Source organism: the organism of the source record quoted next, unplaced genomic scaffold (assembly GCF_019419815.1).
Source record: "Pyrus x bretschneideri cultivar Hongxiangsu unplaced genomic scaffold, Pyrus_bretschneideri_v1 Contig75, whole genome shotgun sequence".
In the NCBI taxonomy this organism is placed as follows: Eukaryota; Viridiplantae; Streptophyta; class Magnoliopsida; order Rosales; family Rosaceae; genus Pyrus; species Pyrus x bretschneideri.
In genome coordinates, this window is record NW_025999815.1 from 846,447 (window position 1) to 864,747 (window position 18,301).

The 18,301-nt window shown below is 38.7% G+C and overlaps 2 protein-coding genes across 2 annotated transcripts; one reads left to right on the forward strand and one right to left on the reverse strand.

The window, feature by feature from the left end:
- The first annotated feature begins 10,870 nt into the window (after window positions 1-10,870).
- Window positions 10,871-11,383, forward strand: LOC103942744 (photosystem II 5 kDa protein, chloroplastic-like). The gene has a single exon (XM_009352948.3). The coding sequence runs from the start codon at window positions 10,898-10,900 to the stop codon at window positions 11,216-11,218; it is 321 nt and encodes a 106-aa protein (XP_009351223.1). The 5' UTR covers window positions 10,871-10,897; the 3' UTR covers window positions 11,219-11,383.
- Window positions 11,384-12,330: 947 nt separating this feature from the next.
- Window positions 12,331-16,071, reverse strand: LOC103955908 (sulfite reductase [ferredoxin], chloroplastic). Its single transcript, XM_009367821.3, has 8 exons — window positions 15,830-16,071; window positions 14,505-15,287; window positions 14,128-14,424; window positions 13,826-14,023; window positions 13,408-13,542; window positions 13,176-13,292; window positions 12,911-13,069; window positions 12,331-12,789 (listed from the first exon to the last, which is right to left on the reverse strand). Exons 1-8 carry the CDS (start codon window positions 16,007-16,009, stop codon window positions 12,583-12,585), a joined length of 2,076 nt encoding a protein of 691 aa, XP_009366096.2. The 5' UTR covers window positions 16,010-16,071; the 3' UTR covers window positions 12,331-12,582.
- Window positions 16,072-18,301: the final 2,230 nt, after the last annotated feature.

An 18,301-nucleotide genomic window follows, 5' to 3' on the forward strand; every position in this document is an offset into this window, starting at 1 on the left:
AAATCAGGCTTATAAGGTAATTCGACAATATGCCTCTTTCGATCCCAAAAGGCACTTGGAACCTCAGCACACACCTTTTTTTCAAATTCCTTTTGTATTGACTCGATCTTATCTTTCATCATTTTCATAGTGAGCTGTTCTTCAATCCTCTTAAAATGCATTTCTTCTTTCAGACAACAAAGAAACTTTTCTTTGTTTTAATATTCTTTTGTATGGCATTTACATACTACATTTGAGGTTCCCTAGAAAACGTGAATTTTACCTTTGTTCCTTCAACTTTAGTTTCAATTCCTTCTTCTGAAACTTTGAATGGGTAAAGCATGTTGATAAAAGGAGTACCTAAAATCACAACATAGCTTAGTCCTTTAACCATTACAAAAAGGGTTTCAAAACAAACCTCATCTTGAATGACCACGACATCTGACACTTTATACTGAATTTTCATTGATTGATTAATTGCACTTTGCAAACCCTGAGAAGTTTTTTGAGAAGTACTTTGTGGGTACTACTCCTTCATTTATACAATTTAGATATGCTCCCGAATCAATGAGTGTTTCGATCAAAAACCTAAATTTTTTGTTAATAACAAAGGTAATTATAGAGTACCACTTTTGAGAAATTACCTTGCCGATGCTACTAACATACTTCAGGGTTGAGATATTGCTATTCGGACCAGCAAGCTGCAATACTGGTTCATCCTTTGGTGGCTTGTCTTTTTTTTTTTTTTGTAAGGTCATCCATCAGATGTTGATACCTGCTTTCAGTTTCAGTCACGTTGCTTCTACTCCGAACCTTTTCTTCAGGCAATAACTGATAGAGTTCGGGGACTTGAACTCTATGTTTTAATCCCTTAATTTCTTCTTTTGTAGTATTAATTTCAAGCTGCATTTCAAATAACGTGGGTTCTTTCTTTGCTATTTTCTCAGCTATTATGTCAACAATTGTTTCAAAGCTATAGGCTTCGACTGGCGATATCCCACTTAGCTCAGGCTTTTTCTTTTCTTTTGCCAGATCCAAATATTTTTCTAAAACTTCTTTTTTCTCTAAAGGATCTTCTAGCCTATCTATTAAGTCTATAATTAGACTTTATTCTTTGGTGATCACACAAAGATATAATTTGCAAGCACATTCATCTTCTGACTTCGTGCTGCTTTCATCCGTTGATGATGTAAACAGCTCTTCACCTTCAAGAATTGCGACTTCATTCTCGCTTTCTTCAGATTCAGACGAATTTAGCATTAGTTGGCATAATTTCCTTTTTAAGCCCTCATCTAGGTTGAATTATTTATTTTTTCTTTCATTCGGTACCAAGGTCTTATATGTCCAACTTTTTCACACTTGTAGCAAACAAGATTTTTTTTATTTGATCATTCTCTCCCCCCTCTTTGTTTGTGAGAGTGGAATTTTTGCTTGTGAAACATCCTATAAGGTTTTATTTATGGGGATTTTCTTCCGAGCATTTTTTGGGAATTTTTTTGGTTTTTCAAAAGGGTTTCTTGGAAGAAGATTGACCTTTATGTTCAAAGCCGAATTGTTCGCAGAAATCTCCCATTTCCCTTGTTCCTGAAGCTCTTTGCTTATCAAGTTGCCCTTCCAACTTGATATCATTGCAAAGTGCTATTCCCTTAGCACATATTTCAAAGGTTAGTTCTCTATAGGTATACCTATCATAAGGTATAACTCCTCCAAATTTTTCTTTTATCCAACTGCGCACCTTTTCAGCAAACAGAGGAGATAATCCAGAAAGAAACTTTTCTTTCCAAAAATCAGCATTATAGTCGGATCTAAGAAAGACCTTGGCATAGAAAACATCTTTATACCATCTAAAATGAGACAAAGTCGGATATTTTAAGTTCATTAAGAGTTTTCTAGACCGGTCTTGTTGCAGCTCAGTAGAACCAACGAAATGTAGGGTAATGGTGTAGATTAGGGTATTCACCGCATCTTCTTGGGCTACTATATGTCCATTAATTTTTCCTACTTTTGTGGCAACAAGGATTTGTCTCTTTGCTTCTTGTGGAAATCCCACCATCCACGTAGTTGACCTATAAATCATACTACTATTGCATGTGCAATGGCGCTATCAGAATTTCCTTGTAGTTTACTAATGGATGAGAACATCATCATGTGTCTTATAGTATTGATGACTTGGTAATTTGCTTGTCCATCAATATTCCATTCAACAATTGATCTCCCATCATATTGAACCTTTTCACCCATATCGTTATCTTTAAATTGGAGATCTACAAGGGCTAGCCTAGGATAATAGTTCTTCAGGATATGTGTTCTTGTAACCTTGTGTCCTTATCCTATTTACTTGTGGGTTTAAGGTTGACTCGGCAAATTGCTCTTGCAAATCAGCAATTTGGGTTTTAGTAATGACTGAGACATTTGGTTCCGATAATTTTATTGAGCTTAACCTTATTGCCAAGGCATTGATAAAATTATCATTGTTTCCTATCTTATAATCTTTAAGTTCGGGAGTTAGTTTAAACATTGGTTAATCTGTCTTCTTCTTTCCTTCAAAAGAATTTGATGATGCTCCTGATTTTCTAGGGTTCTAAATTCTAGACTTGATAGAATCATTTGTCTTTAATGAATTCTCTATTCTAGAGGCTTGTCGTCCTAACGATTGAAGAAACAGGTTAGTATAATTGTGTTGCTGTATCATAGCAGCGACTCCATTTTTTCAGAGGCTTCCTACCCTCCATTAGGAACTTCCCTATAAGGAGAGGCAATTGTTCATTTAGAATTGATCTGGATAGATTTTTCTGATAGATGTATTGCCTTTTCTTCTTTTCATTTTCTTGTTGTATAAGTCTTAAATGGATTTTCTAAAGTACTTATACATTGAGTGTATTCAGGAAAGTTGTACTTCTTGGCACACCAATCATGCCAAGGGAAAAATCTTGTATTAATCCTTTTTTCTATCATGAAAGTATAGTGAAGTTTATTCAAGGAAGCTCTTCTTCCTGGGTTGTAGGCTTTTTCTAGCCATTCTCTTTTAGAGTATTCTCTTCATTGAGATAATCTTTCTCAATAAAATCTCTATCTAGTTCAAATTTTGTTATTACACAGATGTTAGATTCAACATCGTCCCATATAAATTTTGGTTGTAATGGTAGATTCCTAGAGTTCTTAGAAGGAGTTGTGGCTCCAGTATTTTCGACCTTATAGAAGGGGTAATGCACTTGGTCCTGAGTCTTTCTAAGGTCTTCTAGGATAATCCTTTCATGGTCTTGCTCATACAAGCTTGTTTCAGGTGTTGACTTCCTAGAGGAATTTGTTTTGCAAAGGTTTTTTCTTTTTTCCCTTTTTTTTTTTTTTTTTTTTGGAAACTTGTTTTGCAAAGGTTTTGCCTAAGATAATCAACACTTCTCCGAGGACCTAAACTTAGCCTGGTTAGTTTGTCATTGTTAAAATGTATTTCTACATCTCCATCATCATATTGGTTAATACATCTAGGTTATGGTTGAGATTTAACCTAATGTGAGCACTAGATATATATATATGAATTCTAAATTTCCCATAGGCACATTGAGGTGATCTTTTGAGTTGGTGGCGAGTCTCAAATCATGAAATTTTTCTTCGACTCAAATTGTAAATTTAAGTTTAGAAAATCAAATTGCATGTTGTAAGAAATCCCTAGCATTTTGTTTAATGATTCTTTGGGACTTGAGAGTGAGTATTGGTGAATAAACGTTCTATAATACAATTGTTTGCAATATTTACCATATATTTTCCATTCCAATGAAATCTATAACTATTAGGCCTCGTTTGATGTTTCGGATAACACACCACAAAAGTTGGTTTGTTTGCTTTAGTACGCTCTACACCGGATAAGTAATACACCACAAAAACTAGGGATAAAATAGTCGGCTCACTGTTCACTATTGCTCGTATCCTCATCTTCATTCCAATGTACATATTAGTCTATACGACTGAAATAGCTAGTACAATACGACATACCAAATGAGCCCATAATGACATGTTCACTTTCAAGAACCTAGTATTAGAAAAGAAAAATGACTTTCACACGTTATAACAGAATTATTATTATTATTATTATTTTCAGTTTTTGATTTATCTTATATCCACTAATACATATAAAATAAAAATAAAGTGTGTGTTTCACATTAAAATCCGTAAATCAAACAAAACTATGGGGACTAGTTGTTTTCCTACTTGTTTGCATCACATATCAAGTGTGGATTTAGTGGATTATCCTAAAATGATGATCAAGGAGACCAAATTTTTAGACCAAATTTGAAAATCAACTTATGTGTCACCAAAGATATAAGCACGTTAATCATGTTGTAGCCTATTTTATCCAACTAAGGGAATAGGGCCAGCGGCAAGGGTAGAACAATTAAGAGAGATGTGTTTATAGAATAATAGAGGAATGTGTATGTTATCCCTCCTACATAGTGCCTTTATTTATAGTAGTGAAAGGAGAGAATAAATTCCTTCATCCCTAAGGAATACAAGTTGTAATAGTAAAGGATAACTAGAATCAAATGTAATGTAGGATTTACATAATCACACTTAAACTAGGAAAGTTTACAACACTCCCCATTGAGTGTGTAAATACTCAAGGTAGATTTGGTCGACATTGATTCTAAGGACAATAAAGCGCATATCGCACTTAGATAAGGAACTTCAGGCTCCAAAATCTCTTCATCATCCTCCTTTGGATGGAAGGGATCTCATTTTGCATCTAGTGATCGAACGACCATATGAGTACTCGAAGGCTTCGCTTTATCCTCATTAAAGCGGCGCAACACCTTCTGGGTGTAGTTCGCTTGATGTACTAGGATTCCATCCGAACAATGCTCTATCTCGAGACTGAGATAGTATCAAGTCTTACCTAGACCTTTCATCTCAAATTCCGACTTCAGGTGCGTGGCAGTTCTCGCAAGCTCTTCAGGAGTTCCGATAAGGCATATACTACAACAATCGTAAATCCGAAATGTGACTTCTTAATGAACACACAAGGGCATAATTCGTTGTTCACATATCCCTGACTAGTCAAATACTCACTCAAACGATTATACCACGTTCTTCCATATTCTTCAAACTGTAGAGTGAACATCTCAGCCGAATTGAGAGCGTGTTCCAGGGTTTGGAAATATTTAAACCAGTCAATGTAAGTCCTTCGAGAACTTTCATATAAATTTTCGTATCAAGATCCCCATAGAGATACGCAGTTACTACGTCCATTAACTGCATACTCAGTTTTTCGGAACTACCAAATTGATAAGGTAGCGAAAAGTAATCACATCCATAACGGGTGGATAAGTTTCATCATAGTTAATCTTAGGGTGTTGTGAGAAGCCTTGTGCAACAAAACAAGGTTTGTAATGCACAATTTCATTCTTCTCATTACGTTTCCAAACGAAAACCCATTTATAGCCAACTGGCTTCACATGTGGAGGAATATGAACTACAGGTCCAAACACTTTACGTTTCGTAAGGGAATCGTGTTCGACTTGGATTGCTTATTTCCAATTTGACAAATCAGTTCTACGTTGACATTCATCAACGGAATGCGGTTCAATGTCATCGCTCAACATGATCTCAGTAGCTATTGCATATGTTTATGCATCATCGACAATCATCTTATTCCTACACCACACTTCATCTAAGCTAGCATAATAAATCGAAATCTCACAATTCTTGGGAGGAGGATTTGTCCCTTCAAGGACTCTTCCATAATCTAGAATTTCCTCATAAGTTGGATATAATGAGTAAGCGATAGTCGGATTCACGGTAGGTTTTTTGGGACCTTGTGCCGTGGATTTCCTCTTTTGGGGGTGTGAATCCTTTGAACCAAGAGGTCTGCCATGCTTTTGTGTATGGGCAAATGATTGGCTAGCCGCTAATGTACGTGGATCGCTAGATCGATGAAAGCATTTGGCATGCTCTAAGCTATGCTTTGGAGATTTAATATGCGATGCACTTCAATTTCAGACTAAGCGGTGCGGGGATCTAAATGAGGAAAAGTGGGGTTCGTCCACGATAATTCACATCGTTCTTCAGGAATGTTGACGTTCTTATCTCCCCCTAACAACGGGAAGACTGTCTCATAGAAGTGACAATCCGCGAAATGAGCGGTAAACAGATCGCCTATCAAAGGTTCTAAGTAACGAATAATCAAAGGAGAATACCATCCGGCATAGATTCTTATCCTTCACTAAGGGCGGCAAGATCGACATATATACTGCACAACTAAAAACGAGTAGATGCGATATGTCAGGTTTGTATTTGGTAACCAATTGAAGGGCACTAAATGGTTGTATCACAATAGGCCTCAGGCGGACCAACTTTGCTGCGTGCAATATTGCATGGCCCTAAGCAGCGATCGGGATCTTGGTACATATGACCACTGATCAAGCAATCATGTGTAAGTGCTTAATGAAAGCCTCTGCCAGGTCGTTCTGGGTGTGAACATGAGGTATGAAATGTTCAACTTCAACCCCAACGGGTATGCAATAGTCATCAAAAGTTTTAGATGTGAATTTTCCAGCATGATCCAATCGAATAGATTTGATCGGATAATCAGGATGGTGAGCCCTGAACTTGATAACTTGAGCCAACAATTAGGAGAATGTAGCGTTCCTTCTGGATAACAAGCACACGTGTGACCAATGTGTGGAAGATCAACCAAAACCATAAAGTATCTAAATGGTCCGCAGGGAGGGTGAATCGGTCCACCAAGGTCCCCCTGAATCCGTTGTAGGAAAATGGGAGGATTCGAATGAATCTTGTCATAAGAAAGCTTAGTAATAAGCTTTCCCATAGAACATGTTTAACATGCGATTCCTTGGATAAAACCTAAACTTCGGGTTAGTGGATGCCTGTGTGATAATCTGAGGATACATCACATCGCTATTTGTCCAGGATATCCCAAACGATCATTCCAAAGTGTAAAGTGTAATTTCATGTGCAGTCCCAGTAGTAGGGATGGCCACATAGTGGCATTCTATGGGGCGTATGGTCGTAGAATACAGACCACTCGGGATACGCTCCATCTTCTCTAGAATAAGCTTCTGGCCATATTCGTAGGAAATTATGCACATAAATTCAACTCTTTTTTCTATGTGGGTTTTAGCGTGGTAATTATTATCTCTAATATCCTTGAAACTTAACAATGTTCTTCCAGAACGTGAAGAATAGAGTACCTCAGAAATGGTCAAGATTGTACCATTGTATCCTTCTATCAGGTTGGATAGGCCTAAGAGGGTTGTCAGAGAATTGTGTGCGTGGTTGCACTATCTACCAGACAACTAACTTCCCCACTAGTCATACCTAGAATGAAAAATTAATTTGAATCAATCACATGCATAAAAGTTTTAAAAACAAATATCAATTCAAAATAATTTCATTTATTCAAGGATGGTAATGAATTAAAACTTAATATCCAAAAACAAATCACCAACAAATAATCCAAACATAAAGGAAAATTGTTCAAAAATTAACCAAAAAACAAAGTGGGGTTCGGCCACTAGATGGAATTCGGCCCCATTATGCAATTTTAACTAACTAAAATTGTTTATGTCTAAGTTTCTAATCTTCCATAGGGGCAGTATCCTCTTAAAAGTCAGAAACCTCCATCTTTGTAGTCTCCGGTTCGTCCACTTGCACGAAGTTTAATTCAAACTTCTTACAACGAGAATGATATTCAGCTACAACCTTCTGGGGAGCTCGGCAAACACGGGACCAATAGTCCTTTGAACCACAACGATAACACCTATCTGCATCCATAGTTTTAGGTGCTTTGCCCTTATTCTTAAAGTTCAGGGCCTTGGGGGCGAGGTTTGAGCGTTTCTGGGCTTTGTTTCCTCTATTGGATTGGGCCTTAACTCTGTTAACCTTCACGGGGTGGCTTCTGGCCATCCCTACCATGCCTCTTTTGGCGTTGTGGGCGTTGGTTTGTACTATAATGTGCTTCAGGAACAGCAGTCGCCCCAATAGGTTGAGCTTGATGATTCTTCATCAACAGCTGGTTCTGCTTTTCAGTGAAAAGTAAAACAAAGATCAAATCCGAGAACTTAGTGAACTTTTGAGCTCTATATTGTTGTTGCAAGAAAATATTAGAAGCAGAGAAGGTCGAATAGGTCTTCTCCAGGGGATCTTCTTCGGTCAAAGTTTCATTACAAAACTTGAGAAGTGATCAAACAAACTTCAGAATTATATTCATTCACAAACTTAAAGTCTTGGAAGCACAAATGCTGCCAGTCATGTTTTGCTTCAGGCAATAATAAGTCCTTTTGGTGATCAAAACGATCAGCCAAAGTGACCCATAGTGCACGTGGATCCTTCTCAGCAAGGTATTCAGTTTGCAAGGCATCATGGATATATCTTCGAATGAAGATCATATCAATGGCTTTTTCAGCTTTGCCAATAGGATTGTCCGTCTCTTCTTCAATGGTGGGACACAAGTTCTTTGCAGTGAGGTGGAGCTTTACATCTTAGACCCACTTGAGGTAGTTCCTTCCAGAGACTTCCAAAGCAGTGAAGTCGAGTTTGTTTAAATTTGACATGTTCCTATCACAAAATAGATGGACAAGATGTGGTGAGTCTAATGGGAGAAAAATCAATCCATTCACACAGGAGTAGAACATACAAGTTCTAATAGACATGTAATTTTGCATGAAAAAACATTGGGTTTTCATGGGTGATAAAGAAAACTTCAGGTTTTCAAACAAGGCATGTTTATAAGAAACTTCAGGTTTCAAAATAATTATGAACTTCATGTTCATATGTTCCTGCAGGCAAACACAAATATATACACAAAAAGATGCAACAAAAATATGCAAACAGAACTTCGGGTCTATAGTTATAATTGAATTAAGTATTTGGACTTCGAGCCAAAATTTATAGTGTGGGTGAAAAAAAAATAGAAAACCCAAATTGTCTAAAAGTATTAAACAACGAAGCTCAGGGCCCAAAAATATAGGCCAAAGCCCACAGGGGGCTGAGCAAATTTGGTTTGTGTGACCCAAGCCCCAAAAGTAGGCTGGGGTTTCTCAAGTGCAAGCTTCAAGCCCACAGGGAGAAGAAGGAAAAAATAGGCCGCATAAGGCGAGCCCCAAAAAAAATCCACACGACCCGCTGCAGTCAGGCCCAAGAATTTTGTGTTTTGTGTTTTTATTTTTTTTAATTATTTTTTTATTTTTTTTCATGGGCTGATCAAGCCTTAATATTAATAGCAGGCTGCAAGCCAAATATAGTAGACCGGTTGGATAAAAGGAGTCGGGCCCAAAAGGGTGGCCCAAACGGGGGTCGGATCATGTGTGACGCGATACGGGGGAACATAGATGCGAATCTGGTGCGGCACACAACGCCAGGACACCATGGCCCCTCGAGGCGGTGTTGGGTCGAGCCAAGGATTGGGCCGCATCATGCGAGCCCTGTTCTTAAATTTTTTTATTTTTTATTTTTTATTTTTTATGGGCCGAGAAGGTCAGCCTAAAGATTTGGGGCTTAGGGTTTCAACTAAAAAAAAAAAAACCCCAGACGAAGCTAGATGCAGTCACCAAGGATGAAGGCTAGTGTCGCAGCTGTAGGCGGACATGTTTTGGGAAAAATTTCTCAGGACAAGGTCATAGGTTTGACGGCGAGCAAGTTCTGGGGGATGGAGAAAGTACCTCAACATTGAGGAAAAAAAACCTAAGAAATTCAAGCTGGAATTTCACCCAAATTCGATGAAATTTCTTAAGGAATTTCAATGTTATCGAATCAAAATTACGATACCATGTCGGATTTGATTAGAAAATTGCACGGCAAAGCCGTGGTTTTGCTTCAAGCGATGTGGATATTTTGGGTTTGGACGCTATGGGTGTCGGGTTGCAAAGAAGCTTGATGCTCCATGCTTGCTCGGGGTCACGGGTTCGAAGAACCCAGACGGCGATTTTTTATTTTATTTTTTTCCAATTATGAAATTCAATTATATTATATCCATATTCAAATCAATAATATTTTAAAGCATGTACATATATTTGATGCAATTCCTAGAAAATATCAAATTCACATAATTTAACAATTGTGAATATAATGCATACACAATTTATGTAGAATCTAAAATTCGAAAAATGTAAAGTTGGGTTTTGCATTATGGTGAATATTCATGCTATTAGGGCTGCAAAAATATTGAGATAAAAACCGTTGTTTTGAAATAACCTTATTGCGTGATGATATGGATGAACTGGTTTGGTGTAGAAAAAACTTCACCATCAGATTCCTAAGCGCAATGGTAGGAGCATGCTGATAATGTGTTGTAGCCTATTTTATCTGACAAAGGGAATACGGCCGGCGGCAAGGGTAGAGAAATTAAGAGAGATGTGTTTGTAGAATTGTAGGGGAATGTGTGTGTTATCCCTCCTACATAGTGCCTTTATTTATAGTAGTAAAAGGAGAGAATAAATTCCTTCATCCCCAAGGAATACAAGTTGTAAAAGAAAGGATAACTAAAATTAAATCTAATCTAGGATTTACACAATTACATTTAAACTAGGAAAGTTTACAATAAATCAATATTTAAGTAATAATTCAATTGTCAACATCAACGTCATTTGGCTTACAAAATTTACTTTAAAATTTTGACATCTAATATTAGCGGTCCTAAAAATTGAGAATTCGCCTGGGTCTGCCTTTGTTTAGCCGCAAGGGATCCCACAACCAAGAGTTTTCAAAAGGGATAAAACCAAGACACGTGGCAACAGCTCGTTGGCCAAAATATTTATGTCGATAAGGAAGTGGATGATGGTCTTTCAAGAAGCACATACTGATGCCACTTTGGACTTTAAACTAGCTGAGAAATTTCACTTCACTCATACTGCAAGTCAGATATAACGAGAGAGCGGCAAAAACTCACAAGATAACAACATTTGCAGAGATGGCATCCATGACCATGACAGCCGCCTCATTCCTGACCGCAGGCTCAGCCTCAACCATCGCCAAACCTTCAACTTCCAGCCGCCGGAGCCTCGTCGTGGCCAAGGCCGCGGCCAGAGCCCCAGAGGGAGAAACAAAGAAGGAAGAGAGCAGCAGCAGCAGCGGGAGGAGGGACTTGATTTTTGCGGCTGCGGCTGCGGCAGCGTGCTCTCTTGCCAAGGCTGCTTTGGCAGATGAGCCTAAGAGGGGGAGCAAAGAGGCGAAGGAGAAGTATGCTCCTGTTTGTGTCACCATGCCAACTGCTCGTATCTGTCGCAACTGAGTAAACCACTACGTACTTTCGTTTGCTTCGATTCAGTCACTCGTGGTGGTTGTATTATAATCGTTGTACAACTTTGTATGATGCTCTTGTAATTTTTCTTGGGACATATCTGCCTTCTTCCCTCTTCTCATATTACATGTTTATGTCACATTTTATTTTTCTAAATTTTCTATGTTGTTAACCGTGCGGAGAGAGCAAATGGACTGGTAGCTCAAGTGGTAACCAAGGGCTTTTGTATTAAAAAACAACATGCGGCACATAAAGATTCCGGAATCAAATTCACTACTTTAGGTATTGAAAAAGTGATGATTTCTATAGTCCGACTGTAGAACAAAGTTCTACTATATCATCGATAATATGTCAATAACATTGTAACTAGCAAAACATACCAACATGTTATCAATATATAATATCAATAATAGCAAACGAAAAGACAACCTGCATATAAGGTATAAACCAGCGAACATACTACCTTTCTTGAACAATCCTCATGTGGAATGATTAAGGCTCTAGCATTATGGCAGAGCGTATTTTAGTTGGTAATTTTGTAGTCCAACTATGAAACAAACATTCGTTCTTGCAATATGTCATTGATATGATGTTTTAGCAGTGTAGTCAACAAAACGTATTGTTGATATATAATCAACAATATTGATGAAAGAACGGACATCTTACACCAAAAGTTTATGATAAGTTATGTGCCCTAAAAGACGGGCTAGAATGCTGCAAGGCCCTTGGTCGTGTGGTACTTGCTAGTTGCTACATACCAGTGAGCAGAGACTCCCTTTCAGAAACCTGGGCGGCATCACCACTCCTCGCCAAAAGGACCGAAGCGGCAACACCAGTCAAATTGCAAACCGTGATAGGTACGTACTTTACAGTTAAATTTCCGTGCCACGGGTTTATACGACTATTTATGTGATGAGAGAGAGAGCGATGATATACAACCGTGATAGGTACGTACTTTACAGGTCCAGGTATGTCAAAAAAAGTCAGTCAAGAACCAACTGCGATCCTCCGTTGTTGAACAGCTTCACATAACATACATTCTAACTTCTTTTTTTTATTTCGGATTGAGAGAATCAGTTGAAAACATGTGAACAATCTAAACAGCCGAAAACCGAGATTTTATTGAACCATAACAATAATTAAGGCACAAGACTTTAGCCCGAATACAGGAAACACAAATCCAAGCTAATTATACAACTCAGGGTCCAAGAAAAATCACAAGACACAAAACTTCGATACAAAATAGTACCATTCCGAGTAGCAGCTTGGAGAGAGAATCAGGGACATTGTCCATCATTCGCCTTGGCAATTTGCCCGGCAGCAGAAAAGACTGCAACACAATTTTCGTGGCAAACTCATTGGCTTTTCCCATTTTGCTGGGAAGCAACAAAATTGCGAATAACTTCCATCGCTAACTGGTGAGCATTCTTATTCTGCAGCTTTGCAAGTTCATCCACAGCTTCATACGTTTCCTTATCAGCAAAAAGTTTCAAGTTGAAACGTGTTGGTGACGCCTCTGGACCTTCCCATTTGTCAACCAACTCTTGAAGTTTCTCAAATCCCTGATAACAATATACCAATTAGAATGACCAACATATTTTCTTAGCACAGTATTTGAGATTAAACCACCTTCTTAATCCTTCAAAGGCCTACATATAATTTATAATCTTATTTACAACTTACCAAGCGGTTTGTGAAGTCGCCAAATGACTCTTTAGATTGTCGTTTACGTTTCCAGTAATAGAACAAAGGTTCGAAAACCTTTTCAAGGTCTTGAACCTTGACCTTGTTCATGAAGGATTTTGCGAGTGAGGTTTGATTGGATGTTCCTCCAAGCCAGATCTATTTGAACACAAACAGGGAAATGAATAAATGCTCAGTTGCTTTCTTGATAATCTGGATTTGAGCACGATCAATATTGCGACAGATGTGCCAGAATTTGAATTACCTGATAGCTATTTGGACCATCACCAACTAGTCCAAGTTCAGCCATGTATGGCCTAGCACACCCATTAGGGCATCCAGTAATCCTTATAACTACTGATTCATTGTACTTCAGACCAACCTGAAATTCAAAAGAAAAATTTATCACATGCAATCTAATTCATTATCAATAAATGATCTTGACTTTCCACCTTTTGTTAGTGCTTTGTGAAACGTGCTTGTTATTATGGTAATACCTTCTCAAATACTGCTCGAACCCGCTTAAGAATGTCAGGTATACCTCGTTCAGCTTCAGTTATTGCCAGTGGGCATAGTGGGAAGGCTGGGCATGCCATGGCAGTTAGGTTGAGGGGGTCTACAAACCTAGGATGCTGCCACAATTGTAACTGGTCAGTATGAACCCAATTTATAAAAATTCATAATGTATGAAGCTTTCATATAATAGACACAACATAACCCAAACATTTCCGGATAGACAACATAATAACAGGTGAATAAGACAATCCATCATACCGGGTTGATAAGGTTCAAGTCATTGTTGATTCATAGAATAGGCAGTGAATACCCGGTAGGGGTATGCAGCAGACAAGTTCATATTGATGTCCACTGAAGAGGGAGTAAAAATAATTTTCTTTAAAAAAAAAAAAATCTTACCAGCAGACCGGCCTTTGCAAGAACTGTAGTGATGGGACGCTTCCATGCACTGCGAATATCACACAATATGATATTCTGGTTTGGTGTGAGCCTTATACTCAAATTATACTTTTCTATAACCTCTCTTAATGCCTGCTTCATAACTCCCCCAATCCGACCATTATCAACATGAAGCCCACAATAATAACTGCCATCACCCTATCAAACAAAGATAAATAGTCAGGACATAGCGCTTTGCAATTTGAAACTTAAGACGGAATCAAAGACATTCAATTCTATATGTGAAGACCAACAGAACAAACCTGCTTGTGCCATCCCAAATGACTTTTGAATTCCCACTCCGGCAACTCACGGAAAGGCTCAAATTTCTTTCCGTAATATTGTTCCACTACACTTCTGAATTTTTCAATCCCCCACGAGCTGATCAAATATTTCATCCTACTATACCTCCGATCATCTCTTCTCCCATTTTCACGTTGTGTAACAACTATAGCCTTAATGGCATATAGGATATCCTCTTTGGGGACATACCCCAATGGCTCAGCCAGACGGGGAAAAGTGGATTCCATCCTGTGTGTCCTTCCCATACCACCACCAACCTGCAGAGAAAATAATCAGAAATCTTGCTTGTGGGGAAAATGAGCTCACATATAAATGTTAGTGCATAACTTCATCTTACATATAGGTTAAACCCTTGAGGCTCCCTGTTATCATCAGTAACAACCACAACACCAATATCGTTTGTGAGAATATCCACCGAGTTGTCTGTTGGCACTGTAACTGCAACTTTAAACTTCCTGGGCAAGAACTGAGTTCCATAAATGGGCTCGGGTGAATCAGGGAAGTTTGTTCCATGAGAATTATCATTGCGGGCCTTTGTTACTTCAGGAGATTCTGCGGTCAGGATCTTTTCTCCATCCACCCAAACATCGTAGTAAAATCCAGACTGTGGAGTCAGCAATGCTGCAATGTTCTCAGCAGTCTGCTGTGCGCAAAGGTAATCCTTTCTTTGTATTGGAGCAGGAGGAGCAAGAACGTTTCTGTTAAGATCACCACAGGCGCCAAGAGTTGAACCCATGCTTCTAATGATGCTACTCATTACAGTCTTTAGATCCTTTTTCAGAACCCCATGGAGCTGAAACGTCTGTCTTGTGGTCAAACGAAGAGTACCAATTCCAAACTGATCAGCAAGATCATCCATGGTCAAGTATAATTGGTTTGACACTTTCCCACAAGGGTTCTTGGTACGAAGCATGAAAGAGTAGGACCTTCCACCACGTTCATCTCGGTTATATTGTTGATAGCTCCCGTGGAACTTAATGAGTTGCGTAGCAGCCTCATTAATGTTCGGGGCATCCGTCAAAATCTCTTCATTAAGCGGGTATCTTATGAAGTTGCTCTGTTCTTTGAATATTTCAACCTTACTCCGCTTCGTTTCAGTTGCAGTCTCAGGCTTTGGAGGCTGCAAAACACAGAACCTATGAAAACAAGCACTATTCCTACAAACAACTAACGATAAGCAATCTAACTAACATTCGTTCCACATTTTCCGATCACCGAGGCCCCTCGGAGCCCTAATGTTTCTAACTCATATTTATCCCAACCAATTGATGAAACCCAACAAAATTACGCATTTTATGAAGATTTGATGCACTGCATGTCAATTATGATAAAATAATTATTGTAAAAATTAAGCATAAAATAGCCTAAAAAATGCTTGAACTTTTCTAGGTTAATTGAATAATTCACATTAATCCATGTTCGATAAACTCGGTAAAAGATTTTGACAGTGGCGGCGGCGGCAGAAATTTACAAAATTAAATTCAAATCAAAACTAATACAGACGAAATAACATCTCCAATCGGCCAAACAATTGAACCAAAGCACATTTTGGTTCAATCTCTCTCAAAAAGCACATTAATTTATCATCTTTCTCGAATTTTCTGAGCAACCAAACGGAAGTCTAACAAAACAGAGAGGAGGGTCAGACGTTCGAAAACGCACCGTAGCGACGGCTCGAATGAGCGAAGAGGAAGAAACTGAGGAGAGAGGTACTTGTCGGCTTCTGGTGAGGCAAAGCGAGTTTGCTGAGCGCAGCCCCTGGTACCTCCCAATCTGCACCTTGGGCTCCCCCAGCACCGCCATGTTCGTAGCTCCGAACATCGTCGTCGTCGTCGTCGTCATACCAATCAAAACGACGGCGCTTCGAGAGGGTTTAAGAGTTAGAGAGGAGAGAGAGAGAGGCGAGAGAGAGATATAAGCTGCTGAGTTGCGTAGTGGGATTGAGTGGCGAAGAGCGGGCGGAAAAGAGGGTTTTTTCTTCTTAATTTTTAATTCACGCGCCTACCACGGGAACGTTTCTGTTTTGGGGATTGTGACGCGGAGGATCGGTGCGCGTGGAGTTTATCTGACAGAAATTCAAAATCAGAGTTCGATACCTGGTTGATGTTACATCGAACCTGGACGGAATTATGTGTTTTTATTTCGGTTTCCGATTCAAATGCGTCTGCGGCTCTCGATAAATTGGTTGGACGCGTGTGGCAGCCCCACTACTTCTGAAGGGAAGAGATGCAGAGATCCAACTTGGCTTTTGTTGTAACAATCACGGGTAGCCTGGCGGTTAGAAATAAATTTCAGGTCCGTATCCACGCAGTATAATTTGGATTTGATTTTTGAAGTTAGTGAATAGCACGATAGTAGTTAGGGGGAGCTAAGATGCCTTTATGTATAACGGTCTAGTGATATTTTTCTTCACTTCTAAGTGAGAGGTCTTATGTTTGATTCTCGTTAAAGGCGAATTTGAACCACATTATTGCTAGCTCATTGTGAGGCTAAGTCTACCCTTCTTTAGTATAGATAATATCATTTGTTAAAAAAAAAAAAAAAAACTACTCTGTTTTTTTTTTTCCGTCAGCAATGCATGTCAGTCTTTGGGCACAATTAGATTTTGAAAGTGCTACTAATGGTTTTCTGTTTTATGGTTAAATCTTGACTTTTATGTTTTAAACAAATATTTATGGTTAAATCTATTTGTCCGTTCGAAGACATCCGATAAAATTAGAACGAGACAAATATTTAATGAGTCATTTGCCTAATTCTATCTATCGGCAATTTCTAAAGTGAATTGAGATTGTATATTATGTAATTCGTTATGAAATTTGTGTGCATGTGGTTAAACTTAAATTGTATGTGGTCTATTATTCTAGTGGATAGAAAGTTGGGTTTCACCTATGCATTCCAGGTTCGAAACTCCCCCTCTCTTAAATTATTATAATAGTTTCGAACCCTTCCTCTCACTTTATTAATAATAATTAAAAGAAATTGGGGCCAAACTAAAATTGACTTGACTAACATATTAACTTGGTTATTCACTGAGGTTTGGTTTGCACACGCCCATTTAAAGGATTTTTAATGGAGAGATGCAAATTTAAGACGAAAAAAGAAAAAAGTTATTTGTTGTAGGCTTATTTTATTGATGGAAACGAGATAGGGAGGGCTAGAGGCGAACATAGAGAGGAGAGAGTTTGAAAATTCTATGGTGTGATTTCTCACTCCATAATGCATTTATTTATAATAATGTTTGGGCTCAAAATAATATTTTGGGCCGAGCTTAGAGTTGTTCTCAATCCAGTAACATTAATCTAGAATCTTGTCATGAGTTGTCCAGTCAAGGTTGGCTGAATCTTATTACGAAGAGGATTGGTTTAGATAAGGGTGAGGTAGTCGAACCCTACTGCAACAAGGAGTCTTAAAGCTAAAGATGCTTAGATTTAGGGGATGAATCTGGTTCGTTAAGGAGCTTGGTTCAAAGTCCTATAGGGGTTAGGATTGGGCGAAACCTGATCAGATTGGGTTGAGGAGTTCTAATCCAAGTAAATTTCTAGTTCGACCATAAGGGGTTTGCTGCTATAAATAGAGAGGGGAGTGTATCATTCAAGGCCTCTTCAAATGAACACACAAATTGCCATGTGCAAAGCTTCTCAACAACCCTGAGATTTTTTCCTCTCCCCCTTTCTTCTTGCCAACACATCTTCATTTTGGATAGACAACACTGTGAAGGCAACCGGCGACATCTTAGTTTGGACAGACAACACTAGAACCGTAGAATCAGCTGATTAAGGAGCACCTTTAGTTTAGATTGATAACACTGCTTCGAGACCGACTGACTATTTATCCAAGTCTCGGTCAACAAGGATTTCCAAGTCCTTGTTGGTAGAGGTCATCTCATCAGCCTTCTCAGCGAAGTGAGGTGTTACCAGGTTAATAAATTCAGCACATTGAAAGCCGAATTTGAAATTGAACTTTGTAGAACTAGCAACCTTGTCTTTAGGCTCTAGAACCCGAAGGCGGAGACTTGTTCCTTCCTTGACCGTAGTCATAAGATTAAGAAGTCAGCAGCGTGCCCAACACCACATTAACATATTTTACTCCCCGGCCAAACTCAGTCGATGAGTTGGCACGCCCCGTACACAACTG